This window comes from Molossus molossus, unplaced genomic scaffold (genome assembly GCF_014108415.1).
Source record: "Molossus molossus isolate mMolMol1 unplaced genomic scaffold, mMolMol1.p scaffold_m16_p_10, whole genome shotgun sequence".
Classification (NCBI taxonomy): domain Eukaryota; kingdom Metazoa; phylum Chordata; class Mammalia; order Chiroptera; family Molossidae; genus Molossus; species Molossus molossus.
The window spans coordinates 24,533,678-24,554,630 of record NW_023425345.1 but is presented as its reverse complement, the minus strand read 5'-3'; the positions used below and the strand labels follow the sequence as shown (position 1 = coordinate 24,554,630).

Below are 20,953 nucleotides of genomic sequence, written 5' to 3'. Positions count from 1 at the left end.
TCCTGAAAAGAATATGTTTAGAACCCTACAAGGCAAGTTTCAAAGTGTAATACTTACAGAAGTGTCATGCTTTTGGTGGCGTAACATTTCACCTACTCACTTGACCATATAAAAGCTATTAAAGGCGACTTCTCATTTACAAAGAGGGAATTCGTATGTATGGTTGGTCAGGTCTTGACAACCGATCCCATAAGCCACTGCCCAGATCCTCTCCCCATTATTTTCAGAAGAGTGGGAACTTCTCTGCTCTCATTCCTAAATGATGTTGCTCTTTGGTGGGGTATGACTCAAACAGAATTCCCTCAACTCTCTCCATCTATTCCCAGAACCGGGTATATTGTAAACAGGATGAAACTACCCTTTTCCTATTCACAAAAAAATCTTACACATGGGTAGTAATAAAGAGTCAAAGAATATAGCTGTTTCAGTAAAAGTCTGAAGAGGAAAGCCTACTTAAAGAAATGCAATGTCACTACTTAAATACAGCACAGCACACATAAACTCTGCTATAAAATGAGAAAATTATCAATAGGCTAATATTGCATAGTAACATATCATAAACATTAGAAGTCTTAACATACAGAAATCAGTTATTAGTTGTTGAAATTAAAGCCATAATTATAATAATGTATAAGGCCACTACCTGCAAAAGTCATCCATTTAACTTGGGCTGCTTACCCAGACTGAATGAGAACTACATCAATTCTAAAGAAAAGACTAACTTGAAAGCTTTTCCACTATAACAATCACATGAACAATTTCTCAAGTATTACACATTGGAAGTACTGCTATATTAAAAGCTGCCAAAAATTGACTTTCCTTCCCCTATTTCCGACAGGCATACTTGATATAAGTACCAAATACTATTATGTCTACTTAGCAAATTTATGTAATAAAAATTAGTATAACCCTTAGTTAACAGGAAGATCTAAGTGTACCCCAAAGGACAAGAAAAACCTAAAGGTTAAAAGGAAACAATAAAGTACAAAGTGAACAAACCAAGGTGAACCAGTAAGTACTAAAACAGTTATTTAGGGAAGGAACATTACTGGGTAGAATCATCAAAAAAGCAGACAGAAAGGTAAGAGATGGTGTGAAGATGAATGCGTAGCGGTCGGTCGGGGTATCAGAGCCCACAGTCCGAGGCCAGAGCAAGTGTGTTTATTTTTAGGAGAATGCACTTCAGCACATCCTGTTTTAAAGGTTCACTAGCCAGATATTAGGGACCATGAATGAGTACATGATGAATGGAAGGAGAAACAAACTGATTTTATTTTAATAAAGAAAGAAAAGGTTCCCCCAAATAAGTTTCCAGAGGTGAAAGGAAAGACCACGGGAAGATGAGGAGAGAACCACAGAGAGGTGGGGAAGTAATGGTAAAGCTAAGCAGGCTGATAACAGAGACAGAAGGAAGTTCTGCACCACAGGAGACAGAGATGCAAAGGAAGAAAAGCAGGCAGGTGAGCCTGGGAATTGCTGGTAATAATCCTACTGCACAAGAGGTGGCACAGGCAGAGCCCTGGGGGAGATAAAGAAATAAAAAGTAAAGGAAAAGCCCATCTGCCCACCCCAATTTCTATTAGATCAGACTTCGAAGTCACTTACAACACAAAGATGAGAGTGGCAGCTGAGGGCCTTCTGTTACAGAATCCTCCTCTTAGTTGTGAACAGCATTTTGATGTTCTGGGAATGCATATGGGTTTGATGCAGTGTGGGAACTAAAGTGAAGCTCAGGAAAGGGGAAGCAAGTTTACAAAAAATTCTTTCAAGATATGTGTGCACGCGTGTGTAGGTGTGTACCTACTGAGACCCAATGTCACATCTCCCACGAAGGGAGAGTTGCAAAGTGCTGTAGGGTCTGAAGACAGGGCCCCGACTTCAACACGGCACAGCACAGCTGGAGCACGGCCAAAAGCAGGCGCTACCTTCCACCTCAGCGTGCAGGACCTGCCAAAGGGATCAGGCTGCTGGCCCAGGAGGTCCCACATGCTGCTCTGGAGATGGCCAGCGAGGAGCCATGTGTTTGAGTGTGTGTGTGTTTGTTTAACAGACGTAGCACACCTGGCTGGGCAGTTGTGCAATCTAATACCACGGAGGGAAAATGTCTTCCCAGTCACAGCTTGTGATCAGATTCTGCCTTGAAGCATGAGGCTTAATTGTCCTTGCAACTTTTATCCAGAAAAAAAGGCAAATATACTAAGGAGTCCTTCTTCGACACCAGCCACGGGTTGGAAAAATGGAGGACGTTCAGAAAAGCCCTGTGGTGTGGTGTCTTTGGTCACTGGGTGTCACCTTCGCTGCAATGGAAGACTGGTTGGAAGCAAGACTATTCCTCAACAACCCTAATCTCATGGAATTTTATTTCCAATGAAAGTAAATGTTAAAATATAACAGCACACTTTTTTGTTGTTGTTGTTAAGGTTTGCCATATAAAGAAAGAACAGAAAGAAGTGGAGAAGTCCTTGATCAGAGCACACATCACAACACAGGGTTTGAAAAATCCGGTAATTTCTGCCTGGGGGATGTGGGCCCCTCCCACCCAGCTGCATGGATACTCTATTCTACTCCTATTTACATTTCAACGGCACATGGAGAAATTTTCTCCTAGGCAGGTTAATTTCGAAGCAACTTCAAGTGAAAACACTCGGATAGCCCTAACAGAGTCATCAAGGTTCAAATTTTGTTCTCAGGCAGGTTGCCAGAACTAGGATCCTAACTCCTCACAGGACCAAGTGGGGGCGGTCCCAAGATTACATGGTGATAGACTAATTGTCAGGAACCCTAAGTCCCCTCAGTGCTAAGCCCCGATGTTCCCAGTTGGCGTCCCACTGCGTCTGGTAAGGCAAGAAGAAGGACAGAGGCAGTGGACGGGGAGGAAATGGTCTCTCTATCGAGCTTCGGCAGTGAGAGGTTGGGCGAGGACAGTCACAGTGGGAGGAAAACCGACAACAGCACGCTGTCCAAGTTGAGGCGTCTGTGCTGAGTGTTCATAAGAGGGCACCCCCTTAGCAGCCACCCCCACGGCAGCAGCTTCAGAAATGTGCATTTTCACTGGGAACACACAGACCTATGCCTGGCTGTTCCCCCAGGTGGCTTAGATTAGCATTCCTGTAACGACTCCCAGTTCCCGCACAGCCCCTGCTGGAGCCTGTCTGAGAGGCAACCTTGGACCTGAGAAGACAGAAAGACCTCGAGTAAAGCAGCATGGGGACAACCCACGTGCAGCCACGATGACATCAAGGCCAGCAGGGCTGGCGGGCAGCTGCAGGGTGAGTCTGGGAAAGATAATCCCTGGAGGATGGCCAGAAAACCTGGCTGATGTCAGCTCAGGGGGAACTGTAAAAGAACCCTTGCTGGGGTCTGGTTGGGTTCAGGAAGTTGAAACTTCATATACCCCGATGCCCCAAATCCCCGCTTTATGTCAGTAGCAATAGAAGTAAGGAGAAAATGGGCCATTTGGGCTTGTGTGAAAGAAAGGTCCAGGTATTTCTGCTTCTATCTAAAAACACCTGGCTTCTCCCGACTGGCCCATTTCACACTTAGACGGTTCATAATCCTAATACATTCTCCCAGTAATCTCCCTCTCAAGCAAATAGCACTGAGCTATCTTCCGTAAACAAAAATGTTAAGGCTGTCATTCCATCCATAAGACATGACTTAGTGGTGTTTCTGGTCCTGCAGTACACTCAGTCATTCTCACTGGTTTAGTCCAAGGCAAGACACTGGGAGTGAAATAAGAGGTCCAAAGAGATCATCATCGCACATAAGGAATTTGAAGGAGACAGATGAAAAGAGTTGATCCATGTGAAAGGCAATCATGAACCTGGAAAGGCCACTGCAGACATCACAGACAGCTTAGGAAGCTGTGCTGCTCTTGCGAGTTATCTCTACCAATCAGCTAGCAGAGGAATGAGGTAGGGGAACAAGTGGCAGTCCCACACAGTGGTGACAGGCGCTGGGTCCCAGAGTATCTGGTAGGGGAACAACTGGCAGTCCCACACAGTGGTGACAGGCGCTGGGTCCCCAAGTATCTGGTAGGGGAACAACTGGCAGTCCCACACAGTGGTGACAGGCGCTGGGTCCCTAAGTATCTGGTAGGGGAACAACTGGCAGTCCCACACAGTGGTGACAGGCGCTGGGTCCCTAAGTATCTGGTAGGGGAACAACTGGCAGTCCCACACAGTGGTGACAGATGCTGGGTCCCCAAGTATCTGGTAGGGGAACGACTGGCAGTCCCACATAGTGATGACAGATGCTGGGTCCCCAAGTATCTGGTAGGGGAACAACTGGCAGTCCCACACAGTGGTGACAGGCGCTGGGTCCCCAAGTATCTGGTAGGGGAACAACTGGCAGTCCCACACAGTGGTGACAGGCGCTGGGTCCCCAAGTATCTGGTAGGGGAACAACTGGCAGTCCCACACAGTGGTGACAGGCGCTGGGTCCCCAAGTATCTGGTAGGGGAACAACTGGCAGTCCCACATAGTGATGACAGATGCTGGGTCCCCAAGTATCTGGTAGGGGAACAACTGGCAGTCCCACACAGTGGTGACAGGCGCTGGGTCCCTGAGTGTCCCAGCAAGCAATGTTAACATTGCACATGGCTGCAACAAATAGCCATCAGCTCTCTCTCCCTTGCCCAGAAGGCATCCTGAGCCAAGCCAAGAAAAAAAGATGGGTAAGTGATGAAGTTCATTCATTCTGGGCTGTCCATGCTTCTCTTTGAACATCCGGCCTAAAGGTTCTCAAGCCTTTTCTCCAGCTTTCTATTCCTCTCTGGAAGGTGGGCGATCAGGTGTTAAAGAATGAGTGGGTGCTGTGTGTAAACATGTCTATTCGGTGCTTCCGTCTCACAGAAGCACCCCAGCGTTGGGGGTGGCAGTGCAGTCAGCCATGCGGTCCTGACACAGCAACAAAAATGAGGTCTCTACTTTTCTTCCTTCCTCTACCTTCCAGGGGTATTTGTTCAGGGTTTCAATTGTATGAGGTCTTTATCTTATACTTTTCTTGTGCATCATAGAGCCTAGCACCCTCTGAGACCACACTAGAAGCTTAATGAATACTTGCTGATTTAAAAACTTCTATTCAACTAACATTCATTGGACATTCTCTGGGCCAGGCACTGTGTTGGACACAGGAAATAGAAAAATGAACCCATCAGACTCCTGCTCAGTGGACTTTCATTCTAGTTAGAGGATGATAAACAAGTAAACTATACCAATATCATTACAAATAACAAAGGCATGTTCAACACTATGCCTGTCAGCAACAAGGCTGGCTTCTGATGGCAAACTGGCTACAAAGCAGAAAAGGGATCAGGGGAAGAATCCAGGCATAAAAGTTCACCATGTGGTTTGGGAGAAGAGCAGGTTGTTGGTTAACATGGAGAGGGAGGTTGGAGGTAATTCTACAACGGCAGACTGTACAGGGCCTTGCATGCCACGATAAAGAGCTGGGTTTTATCCTGAACTGCAGTGTCCGAAAGAAACTGGTAGACAAAGTTTTATTTGCAAAGAATCATGCTGGGTTAGATTGGAAGGTGCATGAGTGGAGGTAAGACAATCAGATGGGAGACAGCTGAAGAGGAAGACAGTGCTGGTCAGGATGGAGAAGAAAGAACAGCGTACGAAATATGGGGTGTAGAACATGGCACCAAGAAGACAGTACATCTGCCCTCCAGAAGCTTTCCATCCAGTAGCCTAAAGAAGCAAGGCTGGGTGAGTCTATCAGTGCACCGTGGACCAGAGAAGGGTCACCACTCCTCCTTAGTGCGAGATGGCTTCTGTGGCAGTGCTGGCTTTAAGTTGGCCTTTGAAGAATGACAGAGAGGTGACTTGGCAGAACTATTAATTTACTATCCTTCTTTTGGCTATTCTCCTCATGTGATTCGTGTCCTGGACAGTTTTATTTAGCTCTGTCTTTATGGTATAAGACTTAGATGGATTCTTTAACAGAAACCTCCACCAGAAATAGCTGCCATCTTCTCTCACGTTAATCCTGCTCATTAACGCCTCCTGACAGTATCTGACCTAGGTGGGACAAAATAAATAAATGAAAACAATGATAATACGGCCTTGCCAAGCTGGCAAACTGATCCAGTCAGAAGATTATAAGAGACACTTGTTTTTTTTTTTTACCACAGCAGCTGTGAACACAGTAGAAGCATGGCATCCTAGATACAAGAAAGAGTTCTCATTAAAATCCAATAGCAGCAGAAACTGGTATGAACCAATTTCCAGCTATGTCACCTGAATGTGAAAAGAAGTTCAAGTTACATTGGACACATAATAGGAGCCCTGCTTGGCTGAACTTGGGAATCTGAATGCTACCTTGCTTATGGGGAGGTTATTACTTATTCATCCCAGTATTCTAAATCCTTAAAGCATCTATTATACACTTAGGGCACCATCATGAGCATACTGAAGCTTTTTGAAGTTAGGTTGATGTATGCCCTGTGGCTGACTGACCAAACACCTCTTCACTTAAGCCAGCATTAAAAAACAAACAAACAAACAAAAAAACAGAGTATAGCCTAATATAGAATATGGATACTACTACAGGAGCAAATAAACATTTAAAATGATCTTTTCAGTTCACTGACCACTGCAGATACACACACACATAAGCTACCAACATATAAACACCATAGGTAAACGATTTCGTAGCTGCAATATGTCCACACTGCCTTCCCAGACCAGACCAGAAAGATGCTCTTAGAAACAGCTTGTTAACAGCCCCTTACATGGCTGTTTGACAGTCCGTTTACGGCCCATCAGACAGCCAGCCCTCCAAGGAGACATATTTTATATCTACATGTAAGGTTTCTTTGCCACAAAGCTGGGTTTTGTACAATCTTTCACTCTGGAAGCTGGAGATCAGGTTATATATACCATCGTTTCTGTGACTTATGATCCCGTGAGCATGCCATATATGGGCATATATGCAAACAGAGTCAAAAGAACAAACCCTTCGAATAAAAGCAGAATGATGCCCAAGAAAGCACGTCATGTCTTACAGTCCTGACTAGAACCAAAAATAGCACATAAAGGCATGGTGTCAGCAACCCTCTCACTGTTCTCCCTAGAACATGCTAATCCGAACCCTCAGTGTTGATTCGTAAGCTTCCGCCTTCAGTAAGGACCGAGGAGCCTTTCCCTAACCCAGAGGGGCTCCTTTCTCACTTTGGAGTGTGGAGCGATCTCTCAATGCACTTCACTTATGAGGCCATGAATGCAAAGGCAGTCAATGCGTGAACCTGAAATTGTGAAACTTCCCCCAAAGCGTAACATGTGTGCCCTGGGGACACTAAGACCAGCAGAAAGGTGACCTTCCTGGCTAACGGTGCACCAGAAACCCCTGAGGTGCTCCTCCTGGTCAACTGCCCCGTGTGCAGCCAGGTGGACGAACATTCGCCTCACCCTGCCTGGAGAAGGTGCGGCCACAACCTCCCCCAGGAGCACAATCTTGTCGACGCAGGCTCCACTTGGAGTTCCAAAAGGATTAGAGAAGAAAACCCTAAGAATGTAAGACCCCAAAAGAATCACCGACACCAATCTGGGCCAGAGCTGTGAAGTGAATCCTGTCCCCTTTGGCCTTAGCCTGGCAGTCCACAAGCACGTGCATCGAGGCAGAGTAACTAGATTTGTCCTAGGTTCCGCACGTCATCCTAAAATGTATCCAAATAAGACACAGGACGTGTTGTGAACTCACTTTCACCTATAACCTAGATATAAACGAACCAAGAGGCAAGAGGACGACACTGTCATCCACCCACACCTCCTCCACCATAAACCTTTAAATGCCACAGCCGAAATGGAAATGTACACAGAACCACCCTTCCCTGAAATCGGACTGCTCTGCACGATGGCTAAGCACAAGGGCACACAGGCCTTCCCCCGACGTGAGAGAAGCTCCATTTGGCCATTTCACCAAAATGTCCAAGACTGACAAATCCCCAGAAGAAACAGCTCCCGTGAACAGTGATTGTGCTCCTGGGTCCCCCTCTTCCCTCTCTGCTGGAATAACAATGCCTCCCAGTGGGGCTCGCATGGCTCTGTGCCCTTTTTCCTTCTTGTATTTTTAAGGCTCTTTCCCTTCTGAAGCCTTATCCCACATATCTCCAAGCACAGTACACTGCCCTGCACCAGAAAACAATAAATAAATATCCTGCCATTGCCATCAGTGCCTCCTTGTTCATTTTCTAGGGTAGGTAGCTTAGAAAAACCAAGGTGCCAGGAAGGGTGGGAACATGGAAGATGAGTACGCTAATAGGTGCCCTACTTGAGATGTAACTGAACACTAGTCCCTTTGCCCATTGCCCTGCCTGTCTGGGTGAAAGTGAGATACCTTCACAGTACGCTGAAAACGATTAGAGGATCATCACTCCAGCTCTCCTGTGCTCGCCAACATTCCCCCTGGATGCCATCGTGTTCAAACGCTGTGTCTGACCTACAGCTGACCGCTGTCTGCACAGCAGTGCACCCTCACCGTGGAAGTCACAGCCTACCAGAGGCACAGGGCCTCCCAGGCACGAAGGAGCAGAATGCAAAACTCAGAAAGCGAGCCTTTGTTTCTCTAGTTCTCAGAGGGTACAGGCTCTTACCTTTCCAACTGGTATGGTCTCTATTTTCACCCTAGAGTCTTCAAGTCAGCAGACTGAGGGAGGCACTGAGTGGCACAGAGTCAAGTAAGGAGCTGGCAGCTGTCCAGGGGATTTGAGACGTAGGCAGCCAAATCGGGTCATTCAGGTCTCCACAGCGCAGGGAAGAGGAGACCTACCCAGCCTTAGGGAATTTACGCTACTCAGACTTCATTCCCAAAATGACAGCTCTCCCACCTGGCTCGCCTCACTTCCAATACAGATCAGAGCAAAGGGAGCAAAGGGAGAGTGACCCCTGACCTGCTGTCCCTCCCCATCACTGGCCATTACTGTCAGGACCTGTGAGTCAGGAGAGCCCAGAGTATCAAAACACTGCAAGGCACCAGCCAAATGAACAAACTCATGACACAAATTTTTTAAATCTCCCAGATCTCAAGTCAAAAGAAGGACACAGCAGCTACAAAACACACCAGGGGTCCAATCCTTAAAATTTTCCATTTCCCAATACCAGGTGTGCCAACTCTGTGGCAGGAAGTTGGGCAGGAGCACAAAGAGGCCCAAAGAAAAGAGAACTCCCTTCTATCCCTTTGGGTACCGGGCCTGTGATCACAAATCTATACACAAAAATACGTAGCTGGTCCATATGGTCGAGTTAGGAGACACTACAGTCTGGTTTGCTCTGGCAGGAGTCTAATGGCCGGTCGAGGGTAGTCTAGGAAAGAAGACAAATCGTCTAGAAGCAAGCATGAAGAGTGTAGAGAAGTGGCCTTTCTGTGTCTGAACTCTTCAACGTCCATAAAAGAGCATAGCAAATTCCCATTCCCCTTTTTATAGTCTATTACGTTTCTTCCTGCCCACAGTGTGACTCTATTTATCCAAGTATTCATCATTAGGCTGGAATAACACTAATTCTAAATTGTCTCTTGACCTGGGTTCTTCATTAGAGACGCCAGCACTGTTCCTAACCACACCCACAGCCAGGCGGCCATCTGCGCCCTCCCTCCTTCAGCTCCCAGCGGGCCACAGTGGCCACACTGAGACCCACACTCCCACCGGGGCACGAGGGGTAGCGACAGGGAAATGGGCAGCATCAGAGACAAACAGGCTGCTCTTTGGGGTTGGATTTTTTAAATTACAAGGCTGATTTCTATCTGTAGCTCATTTCTGCCAGGAAATACTTTACAGTCAGCATCTCATCTTTGGTTTCTGCTTCCTCAAGTAGAGGGGTTGTGAATGAAGCGGGACTACTGACCCCGTTCTACAGATAAGTCTTCAGAAAGACAGTTACACGGGCCCATCATAAGCCACTGGTGAGGGTACGAGGCAGATGAGAAGAAATCACAGACTTTCACTGTATTTTCCAGGAGTGCAGAGGAACAGTGTCTCCCTAAACCTCAACAGCGCGCTCTTCCCGTCCACACCTGCTTTCACAGGGTTGGCGGAAGAGGCAGCTAACATTCTCTCCACTATTCCTCAAAAAGGGTCATTTTCCAATCTATACTTCACCTTCTCATTTAATGTGTATATACAAAGGGAAATTCAGGAATGCATTTTAAATCCCCAGCAAAACAGATACTTCAGTCCCTTAACATCTACTAAAAACGAAGGTTCCCACATGCCCCCAAAGTAACAAATTTGGCTTTTTCCAACTCTTCTGTATAAACTTCCACTGAGGGCCATCTATTCCCCGCTCCTGAGACTGGAAATTCACTGCCCCACAGCAAACAGTGTCTGTTCTGTGGTCAGACAGACATGGGACCGCCTGTTAAACAAAAGCAGACTGAAGAATGGATGCTCCCTTTCAAGACTCGCCCCAGTCGCAAATAATAAGCAACTGTACGAACAAGCAGATCCCTGAATAGGTTCGAATACTTGAGTGCTGAGTAATAACGCTAGTTAGAGTCACTGTACAGTACTTCCAGGCTTAGGTTTTTTTTTTCCTTTTCTTTCATCTCTGGAAAGTTATTCAGAACCATACTAACCGTTCCCTCAAAACTTCACTGTAAGATGCAAAAGGCATTTATTATCCTGTAATTGCAGTTGGCTCGTCTCTCCTGCTGTTGAGGCGAGTATTCAATTAAAGTTAGAATAAGAGCTTTTCTGAGCACTGACTGAATGACCCCAGCCCTATGAGAAACTCAGTGGGACACTGACAGGCGCCCTTGCTGGGAGTCAGCCAATGTGAGAGGCCTAGATTGTAGTCCAGGCAGGGCCATGAACCAGCCATGTGAACTTGAGCAAGACCGTTAACATCTCTGGCCTCCGTATTCTCAACCGTATAATGTAGGTCAAGGACTAGACCATCTCTAGGCCCTTCTAGATCCATACGATATGGAGGATTATAAAGAGGAAGAAGAAATAACTTTTTTTTTTAAACATTGTAAGGCAATGGACTAGAGAATTTCTATATCCCAACAGCCCTAAGAGATGGGTCTTTTAATTGCCACTTCAGATGAGTGAGCAGGCTCAAGATGAAGATGAACAATTTCAAGTTCAAGAACCAGAATTCACACTCAGTTGTGTCTGCTCTGGTGTCCGTGTTCTTCCCCCAGCAGCATTCCACAGCACGACCATGACCGGACGCCTCTTCTCAGCAGCATACAATCTCCTTACGGGAAACCGACTTTACAGATAAGAACTAAAGAACAACATCAAACAGAATAAAATACGAATCAAAATCTGACGTACACGTGATTGGCACTGCACTGTGGAAGCAATTACATCAATGTGCTAGCACACTCGGCCACAGCGCTCACCCGGCAGGGCGAAGCATCCTTTTCAGGTCATTCAGGAAATGAGATCGCTTTCCCTAGGTCTCACTCCCACATACCAAGGGAACACTCCCCCGAGGAGAACACAAGGTCTGGTGAGCGCGCAGATTTACTGGATAGCTCTTTCCTGACTTCACTGGGGAGTCAAGTTTTTTTCATAAATCTTTCATCCAGATAACTCAAGTGTAGCCTTTTGAAACTTAATCTTATTTTATGCCAACCATTTTCGGTGAAGAGCTTTCCAAAATGCATTACATGATTTCCTCACTTCCTAAATCTCATAATTTAAAGTTTATCTTTAACTGGGATGTCATCATTAGGATCATTAATATCATCAGCCATTGTGTGGTGCCATACGGAGGGGTTTAACTTGCTGTACGTATGTGCGTCCTCGCAATGAAGCTAGGCTTTTGAAATTCTCGATCTGTTTAATCCACCTTCCTCAGCCACCTGTTAGAGGGACCTGGCCCAGGGGCAGAATACCTGATTCTGACTCTGACTCAGGCACAATGAACAGTGTGACCTCAGGCATGCTATTTAAAAGCCATAAAGTGGGCAAAGGTGGGGGGGGGGGCGGGACGGAAAGAGACTTTGGGGTGTGAGCAGATGATGTTCTACTGAGTTTTACACTTGAAACCTGTATGACTTTGTGAACCAATGTCACCCCAATAAATCTGATTTGAAAAATAAATAAATAAATAATAAAATAAAAGCCACGGGACGTAGTTTCCTCATCTGTTCCATGAGAAATTTGGGTTATGTCTCTCAATCCACTCTTATTACCTCCACAACACATCTCTCTCTCTCTTTCTGCTTCCTTCTCTGAGTCTGCTCTGAAAACATGCTTCATTACAGCTATTCGAATGCAGAAATTTATGAAGTAAAGCCAAAATTCTCTCTTCATTCAAGTAAATTAAAACAAGGCCATTATGGTCAGAGTATCAGGTGAGAGGAAAAAAGAGCAGTCCTTTGGAGGTGGGGGACAGTCAGGGAACACTTGAAAAGACTTTCAAATAGATTCCTAGAAATCACGGTTTTAAAGATGAACATGAAAAATAGTTTAAAAAACAACCACCCAGCAATTTTGTGTTCATGGATTGTTTAGCGTTTTAAAGGGAAAAAACAGTTGGATGGAGAAGAGACTGATACCGTGAGGTGTTTATCCCCGAGCTGGACAGGATGACAGTACAGAGCCTCATCTGTCACCTCCTTGAGGAAGGAGGAATTCGGCACTGGAGGGAAGAAGAGACAGGCAGAGAGGAAAAAGGGAGGTTTCTAAGAAAAACATGAAGGGCCTCAATGAAGCCCATTGAAAGACAAAATACGACTAGAGAACATCAGATTGGTATAGAAACAAAAGAGCTGAACATTTGTTCCAAGGTAGGTGGCACGGCATGACCACCTGGCTATCCCTACTATGACAGGAATGGGTAGAACAACCCGCTTCAGAGGAGACCAGAGAGGGAACAACAGTCAGGACTTCAGGAAAACTCCCCCGCCCGCCCCACTCTGTTCCTTCCTGTCAGCCTGGCTCATGGGAAGCCCCACCGTCGCTCCATCACTCTTACTCTCCTGATTTTCTTCATAAATAATGGCTGTACTGGACAACAGTGTCGTGGAAGATGCTTTGGAACTGCAGTCCCATGATGTAGCTTCTGACCCTACTGTCCCCAGGTACAGCCTGTGAGATCTCAGGCCGATACATAGCTTAAGGGCTCTGGGCTTCAGGTTCCTCATTTGTAAAATGGGGAGGAAAAAATGCATCCGAGAGAGTTGTAAAGAGTAAATGAGAGATAATGTAATAAAACACTTAACACAAGGACCATTCACTAAATGATGGGGATGATGATGATGATGATGATGAAGGAGGAGAAAAGGAGGAACTGTAGAAACAATGACCACTGAAACAGCACACAAACACCTGTAATTACCTAGAATTTATAAAGCTCCAAAAATGCAAGAGTTCTACGGTTTTCCATGAGCATGGTCCTCAGGACTAAGTGAACAATTATGCTCATCTGGAAGGCCACACCTAGCAAACACAGGCTAATGCTTTCCTTAGCCAGCCTCCCTTTCCTGCCCATACTCCGAAAATTCCAGCTCATTTAGACAAAGACCGGGCTGAATTGTGTATTTTCACAATCTAAGAAGAAAGGGTTATCAAGTGAATAATATATCTGTGGTAATATTCTGACATTGAAGGAACAGTTTGAAACACACAGTAGCACTCGTTTTTAACCCACAGATGACACAAGTCATTTTTGCCTGTTCACAGACATCCACCCTGAGATGCCCCAGGAGGCAACATTTTATTGGTTGGGTGCCTGTATATTAAAAAATCAATTTAAAAACCGTGTTTGTTTGGTAACAGTCTATAATTCTAATTTCTCACTAATTTAGTCTAGTGTTTTTCTCCCCAAATACTAGGCTTGGCAGTGAACAGTCTTTAGGCTGGGCCCCCTCTGGCCTGGGAAGCATGAGTACTCTCACCCTTGTTCTGTTCAACAAATGCACACAGAGATTGGATTCTTACGCATGTCTAACAACAAACAGAGCCGCGAAGGACTCTGCCAGAAAACAAACTCCAGTGTTCTTTCTAAAATAGCATTCACAGAGAAAAATATGTCACTTGTATACCCCACGCCCTAGGGGGCCTCATTTGACACCAATTCACTCAAGCTGGAAGATCCACACCAAAGGGCAACTTTGGAAAATCAGTAATAAAATGCAGCAGCTCTTCAAGTTAGTCCCCAAAACCTGTTGCCTTCTTACCCCCAACCTTCCTCGGTATAAATGCAGCTCAACCCTGATTTACAGAATTTGGTTTATTTCTACCTTCCTCTGGTGCCCCCATTTGGGGCATTTTTTGCCCCTGACTTGTCTGTGCTAAGGATGTGAGCTACTTCCCTTGGACAAGTTGCCATGTTTTTAGCTGATACTGTTTGAAACAGGGAGCTCACCATGCATACATTGAAGTGCAAGGTCGGCTGCCCCTGGATAAAAGAGCCTCTGGTCCACTCAAGGATTCCTCAGAAAAAGTCCTAACAGGTCCAGTGCCCTCAGCTCAAAGCAGAAGTGCCAGTCCCTCACACACTGAAAAAAGTATTGTCACCTCCCGCCCATCCCATCTTTGGCTATATATCCAAAGACCTCGAAACAGGATCTTGAAGAGATATTTGCACAGTCTTGTTCACCAAAGAACAACGTCACAAGATGGAAGTAAACCAATGTCCATCAGCGGATGAATGGATAATACAATTTGAATATTGTGCAGCCTTAAAAAAAAAGGAAACCCTGTTGTATGCTACAACACTGATCAGTCTCAAGGATATTATGGAAAATACAAATAATGTATGATTCCACTCATAAGAAGTATCTAAAGTAATCAAAATCATAGAAACAGAAAGGAAAAAAGGTGGTTACTAATGGCTGGGAGGAAAGGAGGGGAAATTAATGTTTGTTGGATATAAATTTCAGTGTTGCAAGATGAAAAAGTTCTAGAGATGTTGCACAACAATGTGAATATACTTAACACTGCTTAAAAATGTACACTTAAAAGTGGTTAAAATGGTAAATTTAATGTTACATGTTTTGTACCATAATAAAAAAATATTATTGCTGCAAATGGTGCAAATACAAGTCCATCAAGCCCTTCTTCCCTCATCCCCTACTCCTACTCCTTCCTCTTCTCACATCTAACAATATACCCTCTCGGCCCAATGTTCCCCCCACACACCATCTTCCTTGGCACATACCTCGGTGCCCTCATACCAGCTGGCTTGTGATTAAAATGGACCAAGCTAGGAAGTGCCAGAGAGAGTGCGACCTATTGTATCAAATTTCCTTGGCCTTTTATAGGGCTGAGAACCAAGAGGCCTGTGAGGCTGTAAACCTGGCTCGGTCACCGGTCAGCTGAAGCAAACCATTTAGTTCTCTGGACCTCCTCTCTATAAAAATAGGACGCTGGCCCAGGTGATCTCTAAGGTCTTTCAGCTCTGAAAGTCTAAAAGCCCCCTGATTCGATTGACAAGAAACTGGGGAAAACATAGAAGCCTGCTAACCTGAATCTTCTAAAGTCCTTCCTTAAGTCCCTTTGCTATATCTTTAATTCAATCCCCCCCCCTTTTTTTTTGGTCTGTTTAGATAAAAAAGCAGTTTTTAAAATTTTTATCAAAATAATAAAACATTACTATTATACCAAAATTCTACTGATGATAATTTTTGGACAAAGGAAAGGGCAATGACCACAACCCATGCGGTTCTTCAAGTCAGCAAACATTACTGAGAAACATTTCTATGCTTGCTGTCAAGATAGATACTAGGACACAAAGTTAATCACCATTAAACTCAAGGAGTTCAGAGTCCAACAGGGGAAACCCAGAGATCCTCCCAGTTAACAGCAAAATAAAAAGAGATTTCATCTGCTAAGAAAGCCAACCAGTACAGAGGGCAGGGAAGGGGGGACCGGGGAAGTTATATGATATGGTTTTGTTTTCTGGATAGCCCTCCCCAGCTAAAGAGCTGTGCCAAGCCTTACAGAGAGCTGTGTCTACTGGGCTATAACCACTTTCCGCTGCAACTTGGCTGAACTTAAAACTGAACAGGTGACTTGAAGGTGAAGGCTGATGATGGAAAAGTCAGCCTCTTCCTTCCTCCTGTGCCCAGCACAGCCACTCAATCCTCAGAGGAAAAAAAAAAAAAATCACTGGACTTTTTATGTAGTTTGTTGTCCCTGTCCTTACATTTAAACAAACCCAAATAGTGAGAAGTGGAAGCATTTAACCTCTCTTGAAGAGTGCCACTACACATGGGGGCAGCCCAATGCAGAGAAAGTGGGGCTCGGTGATAGTTTAGGTGACCTTGAGCTAATCAACCTGTCTTCTGCAGTAAAACATGGGTCTGATATTAACTTCCCGAGGTGCCGGGAACATGCTTAGAAAGCACAAGAGGAGTATAAAAGCCAATACCAGGCAACCAGCACCACATAAGCAATGCTTACAAAGGTGTCACTGATTGACTCAGAAACTTTCACCTTGCAAATTCCACCTAGATGGTACACTCCTCTTTTGTATTAGGACTGACACTGCTCAGAAGTAAACAAAGTCCTGCCCTCTGTGTCTGCCTCTGGTCAGGCTCCTCTGTGCTCCATCAGCCCAGCTGCTGAGGAACTCTCGGCCTGCTGACCAGCTGCTTGTAAGGAATGAGAGCAAGTGAGAAAAGCGTCAGGAGTAGAGAGGAGTGAGGGAAATCTCTCCGCACACAGAGAAAGCCTTCCGTGTCACATGTCTCCAGCACATCTGATTCAACAGCGTATCCTTGAAGCCTTCTGACATCCATTCTCCACACCACAGAAAAGTTTATTGTTTACTGGACTCTAGAAGCAACCCCAGTACTTGCTTGCGGGTTACCAGCAAACATTTTTATTCTGTGCTGTACCACATCCCAAGGACTAAAGGAAACACTGCACACATCACCAGAACATTTTCAGATGACCTGGAATAATCCCACTCCTTGATCTCCAGCGCTTATTATTGGCACATAGTGAATTAAACAAACTTCTCGGAAAAATACACTTCACATATGCACACTGAAACAGATACACAATCTAAGCAAGTCATTAAGTCTGTATACTTGTTCCCTAAAGAACAATCCAAAATAAAAGAGACACTTCTATTACTAGTGAAGAACATTAAATTTAAATTACATAGAAATACATTATCATGAAAAGAGGCACCTAAAAAGAACTCAGGGGGTAAGTAATGAGGAAAGAAACGATAAGCAAACTATGGCTGCCATTTTTATGTCACATTTAAGAAAGTGTTTTGTCAGGGTTTGGGATTGGTTCTGTAAGTGTGGGTATGAAAAGGGGCAGCTGCACTCTTGTCCCACTAAAATACAGTGACACAAGCCACTTGGTAGCACTTCTGCCGGCAATACACGAACATAAGTCCATCAGAATAGTGGGGATAATAGTCTCTTTAGAAGAGGTATCAAGAAAAGTCACAGAAAGGATTTTTTGTTGTTGTTTCACCCTAAAAGTGCTGCCTATCATTGGCCCAGGTTTTCCTGGTGTCAGATTTACTGGTGAGATAAATACAATTTACGGGATTTAATAACCTATTATTTAGTTACCTCTGTTTATATTATGAAGTGTCAAATAAATTAGATTATCCGTACCGCAGGATTTTTCTGAACTTGTTGAAGAGTCTAATTTATACAGCAAAAGAAACTGGTTTTGAAGTATCAGAGCACCCTAAGTTCTTTACTCGGACACCCCCTCCACCACAGAAGTATTGCTATCTCCCAGATATGTACAAACACCGAAGCCCGAAAGTTCCACTGGGCATTTTTGTGAGGCAAAAACAAAGAAACCCAACCCACCTTTTCAGTTCACATTAGCCCTACTTTAAACCCATGAAAATACTTCCTGATAAGAAACACTAAAATCTGAGTATAAGTATGAAAACCTAGTAAGCCAATGTGATAAAATACTGTGTTTCCTCTAAACAGATCCTAATGGAAAAGCCGTGTTCAAACAGGAAAGGTTCTTCTAATTCCCCACAGATGAAGAAAACAGGTTATTTGTTCATTGTTTCTGCAGGGTCCACTCAATGCACACACACTAAATGGGCCAAACCAAAACCAAACAAACTTCAGCAGCTTCAGCCTCTCACAGAAGCAGAAGGCTTTTCCACCTGGGTACTGATGGAACAGTGAAATAAATAAAGTGCACAAGAAATGCAGCCATGGGAAAAATAATTGGAGGCGATGGACAAATCATTCTGCCTCCTCACAGAGGCAAACTTTACTTCTGAGAAGCAACAAACCACAGCACCAGCAGCCTAGACAGATAGGTAGGTAGACAGATATGCCCACACACAACTACCTGGAAGTCAAGAACAAATATCCAACATTTACAATGCTGCAAAACATGGCCAGAAAGCTGGGCGATTTCAACTCTTGGATATCCTCTCCGCACTGTCAAACAGGGAAGGTCATTTTGCCTGGTCACTTGGATAACTCCCTCTCTCCCTGCATCACTAGAGTTTTCTACTTTGGGGTTGCTCAACTTTCATATGCATCGAGTAAAATAACCATTCAGCAACTTTATTCACCTTGGTGAGAGAGAGAAAGAGGGAGAGAGATTGATTCATTGTGCAATGCCCAGGAAAAGCTGACACCAAGACTGTCTCTCCAACAAGCGCTTGCAATTACCAACAGAGGAGAGGAGGGTAAATCCTTTCTGATCAGATCAGACCCAGGGAGTCCTTAAAAAAAAAAGAAATGATTCCAACCCCAAAGGGGGCTGGAGAACTTTTTTTCTGGAGAGACCACCCTCGGGAACAAAAGTTACATTTCAGTCACATGTTGGGAGTAGGAGTAGGGAGCAGGTTTTTAAATTTATTTATTAATTTTTTTTTTTAAGCGCACTAATTACGGGGGTGTTTTACAGTTCTGGAGACCACTCGGGCTCCTCCTGACCAATTGTGACCGGCATTTCATTATCAAAAAGAAAGGGGGTGGGGTGGGGGCGATGGAGCCGACAGGGGGCTCGGCGGCAAGGTTACACTAAAGGGTACGGCAGCCGCCGCGAGCTGCATCTCCTTCCCTGGCGCCCCAAATAATTGCCTGCGAGCAGAGCGACGGCAACAGCCCCGCGGAAGCGCCCGGCACGACTGCCCTGGCCGGTGCAGCTCAAGGTTCTCGACCACGGAGAGGGAGGGGGAGAAGATCTTTACCTTAATGCTACACTGAGCAGGAGTCTCAGACATGTCTCACAGCGAGAGAGATCAGGAAGTTCTCAGTTTTTTTCCACTTTCCTTTCCTCTCCCCTACCCAGAAACGCTCCACGGCCAGCCGGACGCGGTCATTTAAGAAGTTTCTTCCAGCATCTCTCCCGGCAGCCGCCCCAGGGGTCTGCGAGCACGCGGGGCGGGCGGGGCGGCCGGCGGAGTTGGGTGCGCGGGGCGGCGGGGGCGTGGGAGCCGGGCCGGAGCGCGGCGGCGGGGTCTGCAGGTCGCGGCGCGGCGCGGCGACCCGGGGCGCAGCCCGGCCGGCCTCCCGCTCTCTCCTCCCACCCGCGGCCGGCGCCCCCGCCCCCCGCCCTCCCGCCGCTCTGCCTCGCTCGCTCGCTCTCTCGAATGTTTTCCTTCCTGGAAGAGAGAAACTGAAAGGCAGAACTGAGAAAGCTCTCTGCTCATTGATCTTGAGAGTTTCAGTGCAGAAACTGACGCGAATTCCCAGCACTGAGCTCTGTCTCTTAAAGGAGCCACCAGGAAATAAAAGCTCGGGTTACAGCCCGGCATCGGGGAAATAAAAGCCGGTCGGGGGAGGGGCGCCGGCGGGGACGCGGGCGGAGGAAACCGGGGGAGCGGGGCCGCGCGGGGCCGGGCCGCAGGCGAGGCGGGCGGCGCAGCCCACCCACCGCAGCGCGGCCCCGGCGCGGGCGCCCGCCCTCCCCGCCGCGCCCCTCTGCGCCCCTCTGCCGCCCCGAGCCGGGCGTCCTAGGCTGAGCCCTACAATCGCTTCGCTCAAGGAAGACGCGGCTGAAAAACGTTACACTGGGACCCCGGAAACCACCACACAGGTTTATTCAACGCCTCCCACCTTCCCCAGCCCCGTCTCTTGGCTACCTTGAGAGGCACAAGGTCCCCCCGCCCCCCAAATAACCCAGACGCAGTGAAAATGATCTCTGAGGGGGCATTCGAGTAAGGACGCAGAACCCCGAGGAGGAAATAAAACAATAGCCTTTGTTCTGCTCTCGACCGCTGCCTCTTTAAGAGAAGCCACCAGGAAATGGGAGATCGGATTACAGCCTGCACACCGGGAAGTGTGGGGAGAGCGAGCGCCGGAGCGCGACGCCGGAGACAAAGCCCGCGGCCGCGCTGCCGCCGCGGGGGACTGCCGGGTGGGGGATTCCCCGCGACGGTGGGCCCCGGAAAAGAGGAGGCGCCGCGCGCGCCAGCCTGGGGCAACGGCCGCGCGGCGCTTCCCCGCCGGAGCACGCGTGCTGGGGAAGGGCAGGCTGCGGGGCAGTTATCGCAGGCAGTTGAGTTCCTTTTCCTGACCCCCTTCCTCCCCGTTTCGAAATACTCTGTCCATTTAAAGAAATAGCGGTCGCTACCAACCGAAATAGGTGACTCGACTGCCAAGTTGACAGGACGTGTTCCTGAACGTCATAGCCCTCCCCAGGACCAGAGCTCCGCGACCGTGCGCGGCCCCTCCCGCCGGGGGAGCAGTCGGGGGGACCAGGCACTGGTTGGGAAGCCATCGAGGAGAAGTTAAGTCGGTGGGGGCTGAGGGTTCCAGCCTCGAGAACAGGCGGTCAGATGACTCGACTCTTTATTATTTGTGGTCTCCCAAAACGCTCGAGTGTCCTCGAGATTGAGGACATTATAATTACGTTTAAATTCGAAACCCTGCTAATACACACGTAGGGGTTGGATGTGTGGATGGGTGTTATGTTACAAATACAGTTTCTGCACTATATAAATAGAGTGTGTGTGTGCGCGCGCGCGCGTGCACGTAGAGACCAGAACAGATTTCCCAGATTCTCCCCGTCCTACCTGCTGTCCTTCACTTCTCC

General features: G+C 46.7%; 1 protein-coding gene across 1 annotated transcript in view; it reads right to left on the bottom strand.

Annotated features, from left to right (window-relative positions):
* ETV6 (ETS variant transcription factor 6) overlaps positions 1–19,689 on the bottom strand; it is a 223,752-nt gene extending 204,063 nt beyond the window's left edge. The window contains exon 1 of the mRNA XM_036250533.1: positions 19,107–19,689. Coding sequence (XP_036106426.1) covers positions 19,107–19,139 — 33 coding nt within the window. The 5' untranslated portion in view covers positions 19,140–19,689. The remainder of the gene's footprint in view (positions 1–19,106) is intronic.
* Positions 19,690–20,953: the final 1,264 nt, after the last annotated feature.